Below are 12225 nucleotides of genomic sequence, written 5' to 3'. Positions count from 1 at the left end.
ATTAAGCAAGACACGGAGGAGAGGTATCACACAGCAAACAAAAGTCAGGCACAGTAGGAATTTTTGTATTTGCTTCTATCTTTTTTCTTCCAAACATCCCAGACTACAGGAAGCTATATATTTTCTAACCCTCAGTGTTAACTAAATTGGCTCCCATAAACACTTCACGCAGCTTGTGAGTGGATTTTGAGTGCCAACATCTCGGCTCACACTTTGCCCTAGTTGCTTTTGGGGTTCTTGGCAGTTTATTCCACAGGCGTGCAAGTAGAAAATGTTTTACGAAAATGGTGAATGGCAACTACTAACATAAAGCCAATAAAGAAAGCAAAATAGGATGCTAATTGAGAAAGGGTAGGGGGAAAAGGGTGTGGAACTTGGGACCCCCAGGCCAACAAGGCTCATTATGCAGCTTTTGGTGCAACATTACAGTCTCTCTCAATTGCTGCCAAATTGCATTGGAAATGTGACAGAAGGGGCACAATTGTTAAATAATTGGGTATAATATTCGTTGTAGTTAACACCTTGGTTTCTCTTCAAATCTTATTGCTTACATACTTGCATTGAATATAAACCAGATCCAAATCCTCTTCCCTGGTCTCACCCATCTTTTCTCTTGAACCCATTTAATTCCAAGACTGTGACCCTGGCACAACAAAGATGAAATGCAACCCTTAGACAGAAAAGGCTTGTGTAATTTTCTGTTCAAATGTGTTTATATTCATGTTCTTACTTTCCACTAGGAAGTTCTGCCTGAGCCGACCCATTTCATTCCCAAGTCCAGTCTGTAGGTTAGATTTTAAGATATATCAATTTGCTGAAGTGTCACTTCTTATAAAGTTGAATTTGAACTCAGGACTTCCCCCATCCATCATTCTAAGCACTGGGAAGCGCCAGGTGGTCTCCCATCACTTGATAGCTCCTCCTGACAGCCTGACAATCAATCATTAGTCTAGTTCAGGGGTAGGCAACCTTGGCTCTGTTATGACTCGTGGACTTCAACTCCCAGAATTCCTGAGCCAGCCATGTTGGCTCAGGAATTCTGGGAGTTGAAGTCCACGGGTCATAAAAGAGCCAAGGTTGCCTACCCCTGGTCTAGTTGTAAACCTCAGTGGGGTTAGGAAAGCTCCCACTGCCAGTGTTGGAGATTCTCCAGCCCACTAAAAATTCTTACAAACGAAGGCAACAGAGAAGTTCCCTGAGGATGGGCTCTAGCAGAGTCCGAAAGCTCAGAAGAGTAAACCTCTGGTCCCGATGACTGATCCACATTGGATCTTTCAAAAGCTCTTACTTTCTTGATAAACAGGAAGATAACAGGAAGAATGCAATCTAGAACAAAATCAGCAGAAGAAAAGATGAATCATGCTCTTTTTCCCAGTAGTTAAGGCAGTTATGTTTACATGCGCACAAACACTCCGGATCCAGCAGCAGAGTTGGCCTTCTAAGCTGATAACGTTGCCTACCAGTACGACAGAGTAGTGATGTAAAAAGGGAGGTAAGACAGTTCTGTCCAAACAGCAAGGAAATACATAGCAAAAACTCAAAACTCATGGTACTGAAGTGTCTGGACCTTCATCTGTTAACCGAGTTACTGAGAACTACGTATATTCTTCAGATCATGACAAAGCAATCAACCAACAAAGTGATTGTAGAAGCAACTGATGAAGTAAAACATCAGCCTTTCGGATCCAATGGATGCAAAGTTTAGAAAGACACTCTAGAAAAATATGCAACAAAAAAGCTTTTAAAAATATAAAATCAGGAATTGATTCCTATCAAAACATTTAAAAGTTGATCTACTTCTAACCTTATGAGTTAACTGCTTTACAATTTAGGAAGAAACATTTGTAAGTACAGGTGAAACTCAAAAAATTAGAATATCGTGCAAAAGTTCATTTATTTCAGTAATGCAACTTAAAAGGGGAAACTAATATATGAGATAGACTCATTATATGCAAAGCAAGATAGTTCAAGCCGTGATTTGTCATAATTGTGATGATTATGGCGTACAGCTCATGAAAACCCCAAATCCACAATCTCAGAAAATTAGAATATTGTGAAAAGGTGCAATATTCTAGGCTGAAAGTGTCCCACTCTAATCAGCTAATTAAGCCATAAAACCTGCAAAGGGTTCCTGAGCCTTTAAATGGTCTCTCAGTCTGGTTCAGTAGGAATCACAATCATGGGGAAGACTGCTGACCTGACAGTTGTGCAGAAAACCATCATCGACACCCTCCATAAGGAGGGAAAGCCTCAAAAGGTAATTGCAAAAGAAGTTGGATGTTCCCAAAGTGCTGTATCAAAGCACATTAATAGAAAGTTAGGTGGAAGGGAAAAGTGTGGAAGAAAAAGGTGCACAAGCAGCAGGGATGACCGCAGCCTGGAGAGGATTGTCAGGAAAAGGTCATTCAAAAGTGTTGGGGACTTTCACAAGGAGTGGACTGAGGCTGGAGTCAGTGCATCAAGAGCCACCACACACAGACGGATCCTGGACATGGGCTTCAAATGTCGTATTCCTCTTGTCAAGCCGCTCCTGAACAACAAACAACATCAGAAGCGTCTTACCTGGGCTAAAGAAAAACAGACCTGGTCTGTTGCTCAGTGGTCCAAAGTCCTCTTTTCTGATGAGAGCAACTTTTGCATCTCATTTGGAAACCAAGGACCCAGAGTCTGGAGGAAGAATGGAGAGGCACACACTGCAAGATGCTTGAAGTCCAGTGTGAAGTTTCCACAGTCTGTGTTGATTTGGGGAGCCATGTCATCTGCTGGTGTTGGTCCACTGTGCTTCATTAAGTCCAGGGTCAATGCAGCCATCTACCAGGAGATTTTGGAGCACTTCAGCTTCCTTCCACAGATGAGCTTTATGGGGATGCTGACTTCATTTTCCAGCAGGACTTGGCACCTGCCCACACTGCCAAAAGCACCAAAACCTGGTTCAATGACCGTGGGATTACTGTGCTTGATTGGCTAGCAAACTCGCCTGACCTGAACCCCATAGAGAATCTATGGGGCATTGCCAAGAGAAAGATGAGAGACATGAGACTGAACAATGCAGAAAAGCTGAAGGCCGCTATTGAAGCATCCTGGTCTTCCATAACACCTCAGCCGTGCTACAGGCTGATAGCTTCCATGCCACGCCACATTGATGCAGTAATTGCTGCAAAAGGGGCCCAAACCAAGTACTGAGTACATATGCACGCTTATACTTTTCAGAGGTCCAATATTGTTCTATGTACACTACTTGTTTTATTGATTGCATGTAATATTCTAATTTTCTGAGATTGTGGATTTGGGGTTTTCATGAGCTGTACGCCATAATCATCACAATTATGACAAATCACAGCTTGAACTATCTTGCTTTGCATGTAATGAGTCTATCTCATATATTAGTTTCCCCTTTTAAGTTGCATTACTGAAATAAATGAACTTTTGCACGATATTCTAATTTTTCGAGTTTCACCTGTAAGTGGAACAAATTTTAGCTGCAATACCACACACAATAACCAAGGGGTAATTCCCAATAGAGTGGAGCTAATTTCCAAGAAAACAAGTATAACTGCACTGAATATGTTATGTAAAAAATCTATATGCCAATTTTTTTCATTGCATGAGAAAATGTAAAGAATGCATAATTGATGGAAGAGTTCTAGGTCATTTGTGGAATAATTTGAATTTTAAATATCTCAGCCACATGTTCTAACCAGGGAAAACTCTTTTATGAAGCAAAGCTGTGTTCTTAAACCCAAGCACCACACTGTGTCCAACAGATTCAGTCACACTATCACGCTAAGTTATGGTTTATGTATGCTTTGTTAATGTGTGAATTTAACACACTAGTAACTTAGTTAACAAACCATGGTTTGAGAAATATTGGTTTAGAATGATAGCGTATATGGACAGTAAAAAGCAGCATTCTGAATCCAAGTAGTACTAACTTTAATTCTTAGGGAGGAATGGGGGCAGGAGAGAGTTACAGCTCTTTTTAAGTGACTGTAATTTGAATCTACCATCAAAGGATTTCCTTAATTAACTTGTTTGATTCAGTGCATTAATTTTAGGCAGGTTGTTGTCTTAGGACAGTGATGGCAAACCTTTTAGAGACCGAGTGCCCAAACCACAACCCAAAACCCACTTATTTATTGCAAAGTGCCAGGGGCGCATCAGCATTATGGCGCCCTCGGGGGAGGGAGGGCAGGGAGGCGCTTCTGAGTGTTGCCTTTGGCATGCAAAAACCAGGGGTGCAAAAATGGGCCATCGTGCTGCAAGGTGCTGATACAAGGCGCTGCACCATGCAAGAACGGGCCAGGGCTAGTATCATGCAGGCATTAGCCCCACCCCATTTGCAGCGCACACATGCTTGCGGCCCCGTGCATGCAGGCATGCAAAGTGCTCCCCCTCCCTTTTCTTCCAGTCCACCAATCAACAATAGTTGGTGACCTCTGCTTTACCACCTCTACTTGAGCTTGCTAGTCGGCCGCTTCGCCTCCTTTGTGCTGGGCGGGGCTCCTGCTCTGGGCGGCGGTGGCGGCCAGATGGACCTGCTGCTGCCAGTAAGTTAAGTTTAAGTTTATTGGATTTATATACCGCCCTTTTCCCGTAGGACTCAGGGCGGTTTACAAAGTATTTAAAAACGTCAATACAATACAAAAGTTAAAAACAGTTAAAAATAATTAAATTTGATCCCTGAAAAATATAAAACCCCAATTAAAAACTCTCAGCCTGGGCCGGAAAGCTCAAAGAGCCAGGTCTTCAGGTCCCGGCGGAATGACTGAAGGTCGGGGGCAGTCCTAAGCTCCATGGGCAGCTGGTTCCAAAGGGCAGGCGCACCCACTGAGAAGGCCCTCCCCCTGGGTGTTATCCGCCGGCAGTCTTTTACCGCCGGCACCCTGAGAAGGCCCTCCATGTGGGAGCGCACAGGACGAAGGGAACTTGATGCTGGCAGCAGGTGTTCCCTCAAATATCCCGGACCCAAGCCATTTAGGGCTTTATAGGTCATCACCAGCACCTTGAATCTCACCCGGAGGGCAACCGGAAGCCAATGCAGCTCGCGGAGTAGAGGTGTTACATGGGAGTATCGGGAAACCCCCATCACAACTCGCGCAGCAGCATTCTGCACCAGCTGAAGCCTCCGAGTGGTCCTCAAGGGCAGCCCCATATAGAGTGCGTTGCAGTAGTCTAACCGGGAGGTCACGAGCGCATGGGTGACTGTGCGTAGGGCATCTCGGTCCAGATAGGGTTGCAACTGGCGCACCAGGCGAACCTGGGCAAAAGCCCCTCTGGTCACGGATCCTATGTGATCTTCAAAATTGAGCTGTGAATCCAGGAGGACGCCCAAGTTGCGAGCCCTATCAACGGGGGGTAAAACCTCACCCCCCATCGTTAAAGATGGAATAGTCTGGTTAACCCGAGATGCCGGTATGCATAGCCACTCAGTCTTGGCAGGATTCAGACGAAGCCTGTTTCTCCCCATTGAGACCTGGACCGCCTCCAGGCAACGGGACATCATAGCGAGTGCATCACTAGGTTGGTTCGGGGTGGAGAAAAAAAGTTGGGTATCATCAGCATACTGATGATACCCCACCCCGAAACCACGAATGATCTCGCCCAGCGGCTTCATATAGATGTTGAACAGGAGGGGAGAAAGAACCGACCCCTGAGGAACTCCATAAACGAGAGGCCTCGGAGCGGATCTCTGCCTTCCCGTCAACACCGACTGTGAGCGGCCCAGGAGGTAGGAGAACCACCGTAAAACGGTGCCTCCCACTCCCAACCCCCTGAGACGCCGCAGTAGGATACCATGGTCGATGGTATCAAAAGCCGCTGAGAGGTCTAATAGGACTAGGACAGAGAAACAACCCCTGTCCCGAGCCCGCCAGAGATCATTCACCAGCGTGACCAATGCAGTCTCCGTGCTGTGTCCGGGCCTGAAACCCGATTGGTACGGGTCCAGATAATCAGTTTCCTCCAGGAACAGAGGAAGCTGATGCGCCACCACACTCTCAACAACCTTCGCCAGAAAGCGAAGGTTGGAGACCGGATGACAGTTATTTAAAACAACCGGGTCCAAGGCAGGCTTCTTGAGGAGGGGTCTCACCACCGCCTCCTTCAAGGCGGAGGGGAAGATACCCTCCTTCAAGGAAGCAGTTATTACTGCCTGGAACCAGCCTCGTGTCTCCTCTCGAGCCACATAAACCAGCCAGGAGGGGGACGGGTCCAACAAACAGGTGGTGGAGCTCAGCCTCCCCATAATCCTGTCCACATCATCAGGGGAAACAGGATCAAACTCAGTCCAGATAACATGCTCAAGATCGTCCGATTCCTCCACATTAGATTCCGCCCAGCCAGAGTCTTAAGCCAGCCTGGATCTGAGCAATTTTGTCCGTCAGATGATGACTAAACTCCTTGGCCTGTCCCTGTAAGGGGTCCTCCCTCACCTCCTGGTTAAGAAGGGAGCGAGTTACCCTAAACAGGGCAGCCGGGCGATTATCTGCGGATGCGATAAGGGCAGCAAAGTAGTTAGCCTTCGCCGTCCTCATCGCCGCAAGATAAGACCTTATAAAGGTTCTTAGCTGCAATCGGTCAGATTCGGATCGGCTGGACCTCCAACCGCTCTCTAGACCCTGTCTCCGACGCTTCATCACCCGGAGCTCCACAGAAAACCGTGGAGCCCAGCGGGATCTGCGCCGAGTCAGGGGTCGCAAGGGTACAACACGGTCGAGTGCTTCGGTGGCTGCCCTTTCCCAGGCATCCACCAAGGCACTGGCCAGGTTGTGAGTGAGGGCGATGGGTATAGACCCAAGCGCCATCTGGAACCGTTCTGGATCCATTAGGCGCCTGGGGCGGAACCATCTGGTCGGTTCCGCAGCCCAGCAGCGGGGGGGGGTAGTATAACGGAAGACCAGTCACAGGAGATGATGATCGGACCATGATAGGGGGACAATAGCTGGCGAACCCCCTCCCAGATCATCCAACCACTGTCCAGATAAAAACACCAGGTCGAGAGTGTGACCCCCCACATGAGTCAGGCCATGAATTACTTGGGTCAGGTCCATGGCCATCATGGAAGCCATGAACTCCCGAGCTAACTCCGACGACCCTCCCAGGGCAGGCAGGTTGAAGTCACCCAGAACTATAAGCCTGGGGAATTCCACCGCCAAACCTGAGAGGGCATCGAGCAGCCCGGGCAGGGCTGTTGCCACACAGCTGGGCGACAGGTATGTGAGCAACAAGCCCATCTGAACCCGAGAGCCGCATCTCAGGAGGAGGGACTCACTCCCGCCTATCTGGACAATGGTGGTCTCCCGCGGACATAAAGTCTCCCGAATAACCACAGCCACCCCACCACCCCTACCCTGAGCCCGTGGCCAGTGTAGCACACGGAAACCTGGGGGGCATAATTCAGTCAGAGGGACCCCTCCCTCTGAGCCCAACCAGGTTTCCGTAATGCATGCCAGATCCGCTCATTCCTCCTCGATCAAATCACAAACGAGGGGAGCCTTATTAACAACGGATCTGGCATTAAAATACACCAGTAGTGGTGCGCATGCCAACAGAGAGGGCTCGTGAGTGCCGTCTCTGGCACGCGTGCCATAGGTTTGCCATCACTGTCTTAGGAACACCTCATCCAGATAGGGCCTGCTGGTGCTGCTGCACAGATGGTTCAGGGAAGGGTTGAAAAAGCCATTGCCATATTCTACAGGTAGCCCTCAACTTATGATCATAATTGAGCCCAAAATTTCTGTTGCTAAGTGAGACATTTGTTAAGACATTTGCCCCATTTTATGACCTTTCTCGTCCTGGTTGTTAAGTGAATTGCTACTGTTGTTAAGTTAGTAACATGGTGGTTAAGTGAATCTGGTTTCCCCATTGATTTTTGCTTGTCAGAAGGTTGCAAAAGGTGATCACCTGACCCCAGGATACTGCAACTGTCACAAATGAGTCAGTTGCCAAGCGGCCGAACGTTGATCACGTGAGCATGGATGCTGCAACAGGCATTAAGTGTGAAAAATGGTCATAAGTCACTTTTTCCAGTGTGTTGTAACTCTGAACGGTCACTAAATGAACTGTTGTACGTCGAGGGCTACCTGTAATTTGAAGGGGGGCAAAATCATTTGACATTCTCTAAAGCCTGTGGTATGAACAGGATCACGGTGCCTAAGCATTGGTAGGGTGGGACTGGCACATCGCCCGATGGTCCTTTAAGCAGATAGCTAACCCGGGGGATCGAAACCGAGCTCTTTTTCACACCAGCACAGAATCTTGCGGATTCCACAGACGTTCGCGTTTTAGGCAAATCAGGCAGTGGCAACAGCCTGATAACTCGGGCTCTCTTCTCCCAGGCCAGGGGTAGGCAACCTCGGCTCTTTTATGACTCATGGACTTCAACTCCCAGAATTCCTGAGTCAGCTATGCTGACTCAGGAATTCTGGGAGTTGAAGTCCATGAGTCATAAAAGAGCCGAGGTTGCCTACCCCTGTCCCAGGCTACCCGCGGGCAAAATCAAAGGGGCTGGCTCCGTCTTTTGCGCACCCACTCAGGTGCGCAGCTAGCCGCCGTTGCCTCCACGGGAATTCAATCCACCCGCCAGTCTCCCTTCAGCAGGCGAGCCTGCTCGCAGCACCGCCTGCTCGCCCGCCCGCCTGCCTCTTTCCCACCCGGCTCACACACACACCCCTACCCCCAAAACCGTCCCCAGGTCATTCGCCTGGCAGTCCCGGACTAACCAACCTCTGAGGCCGGGGTTGTCATCCTTGGCCCTGATCTTGCGGATTTTCACCGGCCGGCCGCTCAGCGTGGAGAGCACCAGCCTCTGCCGCAAAAAGTTGCTGCCGACATAGCTGAGGGAAGGAGCCTGGCTCGCCATGTTCACTGCCCGGGCGCCGCTCCCACCGGCCGAGCCCAGCCGGCCAGTTTTGGAGCCGGCCAAACCGGGCGGGACAGCCCCGAGCTCGCCCGTTGTTACGATCCCAGCGCCGCCGCGGTTGCCCCCGCAGTGCCAAAGCGCGCGTCCACGTGGTTTGGAACAGGAAGGATGGAAACGCGAAGACATCGGCGGGGGTCAAAGGAGAAGGGGCGGGGCCTAGGGGAGCGCCGCTCGGGAGCGCAGGCGATTGGCTTGGCCGAAGGAGGAGGAGGAGGAGCTACGGGAGAATGAGAAGACAAGCCGGAGGGGAACGGTCGGCGGGCAGGCTGCCTGTGCTTTCTACCCGGCGAAGTGCCGTCGAAAGGGCGGAGGATGGCATGGCAGCTAAGCAGCATCTTTTCCTGGTCGAGGGGGAGTAAGCTGTGTACACAGGAGACGGCCAAGCACGAACCAGCCAGTTGATATGGGCAGTCTAGAGGAAAAAAAAGTCTGTGTGTGTGTGTGGGGGGGAACCTGATAGCAGTGTCCCAGTATTTAAGGCAGGGGTCTTCAAACTTGGCCCTTTTCCGACTTGTAGACTTCAACTCCCAGAATTCCTCAGTGAGGCACTGCCTGGCTGAGGAATTCTGGGAGTTGAAGTCCACAAATCATAAAAGGGACAAGTTTGAAGACCCCTGATTTAAGGTGCTGCCACAAAGAGGAGGGGGAGTCAGTTTATTTTCCAAGGCACCAGAAGGCAGGGCAAGAAACAATGGATGGAAACGAATCAAGGAGAGAAGCAACCTGGAACTAAGGAGGAAATTCCTGACAGTGAAGACCTTGCCTTCAGAAGTTGTAGGTGCTTCATCACTGGAAGTTTTTAAGAAGAGACTGAACAGTCACTTGTCTGAAATGGTTTAGGCAGGTCTCCTGCTTGAGCAGGGGGCTGGACTAGAAGACCTCCAAGGTCCCTTCTCACTCTTATTTTTATTATATCCTATCAAGAGCTTCTCTGTATTGCATAGCTCTCCTCTTTCCCCATCACATCCTTTTTTAAGTGCTGTGATTATATATATATATATATATATATATATATATATATATATATATATATATATATATATATATGTAGGTCTAGAGTCTCGGGTTTCTTCCCGCGTTCCTTTCATCTTCAGAAAGTTGTGGCGACGTTTCGACGAAATCCCATCCGAAAACATATATATATATATATATATATATATATATATATATATATATATATATATATAGGTTTACGAACACAATGGAGCCCAAAATTTCCGTAGCTAAGCAAGACAGATTAACTGAGTTGGTGGCCCATTTTATGACCTTTTGTCACAGTTGTTAAGCAAACCACCGTAGTTATTAAGTGAATCATGCTGTTGTTAAGTGCGTCTGGCTTCCCCCATTGACTGCTTGTTGGAAACTAGCTAGGAATGTTATAAATGGTGATCATATGACCCGCAGGACAATGCAACTGCCATAAATAATAACATGTCAGTTGCAAGTGTTGGGTTTTTGGTCATGTGACCATGGGGATGCTGCAACAGTTATTAAGTGTTAAAACTGGTCATAACTCACCTTTTTCAATGCTCCTGTAACTTTGAACAGTCACTAAGTGAATGGCTGTGAGCTGAGGACTACCCATATTCTCACTGTTCCGTTTTAGATTACGTGCCATCTAGCTGGTGTTAACCCAGCAACCACGTAGCCAGACCTCAGGGTTGTTCTGTCCCCAGTATGGCCGCTCAGGGATGGGGTCACTTTTCACATTTATCCTTAAGGTCTTTGATTTCATTTTACCATTTCTCTAGGTTCTTCTTGGCAACTTCCACTGTGTTGTCTTTCTTGGTCTTTGGCAGCCTCTTTTCAAATTCCTCCTTAATAAGTTATTAGATTTTATTCCACAGTTCCATTTGATTGATTATGTGCCATCAAATATTTTTCTTTTTTTTCAATAGTAATTGTATTTGAAGATTGCCCAGAAGCTTCAATTGACTTAGACAGCAGTGGCCTGGCTGTTGATCCATACTTACCAAATTGAGCATTGCATTGGCTTCAAACCAGCTTCCAAGTGCAAAACAAAGAACTGTTATAGCTTTTAAAGCCCTCCATGACTTGGCATCAGGGTACTTGTAGGACTGCCTTCTCTGTCTAGTTTCAACTCACACAAATCGTATGTCACGGGGGTTATCTGTGACTTCACACTTCCATTAGGTGAGAAGAACAGACCCACAAATACTGTTTTTCTGTTGGTGCATGTGATATTTGATCCTCACCCTGTTGGCTTTCTGGGGAAAGCCTTTAATGCCTGATTTGATGGTACTGGTTATTGATTGGTCTATGTGTAATTGGGGATTGATAGTTTTATAATTATTGGAGAGAGCATAGGAAATGGCCTTGAAGAATAGAAAGAAGAGCAACTACCAAGGCAACGATCAGACAAGCATGGCTTGAGTTCACTCCAAGAAGCTAATCTAGGCCCCTCCCTAGTTCACATGAAAATAAAATGGGGAGGGAAGCACACACTCGGCCTTGCAAGATCCTAAAGCTATTACATTAAAATTGTCTTGACATGTATGGCACTGATATCTTATTCTGGTCTACCTTATAAGGCTGACAATCATGGACATTTTAATGTATTTTTGTGGATGCAGGTAATCCGCCAAGCTCATTTTGATTGTGGAGGGTTTGTCTATTAAATAAAGAAATGAATTAATATTTATATACACTGTAGAGGTCTTTAGAACAAGAGTTTGCAATCTAGAAATGGAGAAAATATAATAGAAGAAAGGTGAATCAAGGGAGTTCATGATAAACGGGGAAGAAAAGATTCCTTCAGTAGTAAATACTTAAATTTGCTCAAAATAAGTAATTACATAACTTTTAACATAGCAGATTTGCAGTTTATGTCTATGTGAGCTTACTACTGGATTAGTAAATATGGTTAGAATTATAGTCTGAACATTGCAGGCCTTAAAAAGTTTTATTCTTATAGTTCTTACAGAATTGAATTGATTTCTGCACTTTATGTATACATGGAAGAAATTGATGCTGTTAAGAGACTGGATGTTGATCAGGAAGATCCATTTTTGTTGGGTAAACTTTGGATTTAATGTTTTTTTAAAGAATGTGAACTATTAATGGGGAAATCTTAAGGCAAATACAGTAAGCCAGCCATGTATTAACTTAGGGCATTTGGTTTATCTCAAAAAATGCAATTGACTAAATCTGGATAAGCTGGATGTTAGTGTGTCCTGCAGAAACTGGCAGTATATTTCAAACCAAATTTTGAATCCTTTCTGCTTTTTTTTCTTAAAAAAACAACATTGTTCCTTCACTATTGGAAGAATCACAGCAGGTAAGTG

At 46.7% G+C, this 12225-nt stretch overlaps 1 protein-coding gene across 1 annotated transcript in view; it reads right to left on the bottom strand.

Annotated features, from left to right (window-relative positions):
* RCL1 (RNA terminal phosphate cyclase like 1) overlaps positions 1 to 9002 on the bottom strand; it is a 29865-nt gene extending 20863 nt beyond the window's left edge. The window contains exon 1 of the mRNA XM_081320847.1: positions 8725 to 9002. Coding sequence (XP_081176973.1) covers positions 8725 to 8860 — 136 coding nt within the window. The 5' untranslated portion in view covers positions 8861 to 9002. The remainder of the gene's footprint in view (positions 1 to 8724) is intronic.
* Between the last annotated feature and the right edge of the window lie 3223 nt (positions 9003 to 12225).

The sequence above is a fragment of the Vipera berus genome, assembly GCF_964194415.1.
Source record: "Vipera berus genome assembly, chromosome: 2".
In the NCBI taxonomy this organism is placed as follows: Eukaryota; Metazoa; Chordata; class Lepidosauria; order Squamata; family Viperidae; genus Vipera; species Vipera berus.
This window is presented reverse-complemented; position numbering and strand designations above follow the sequence as displayed.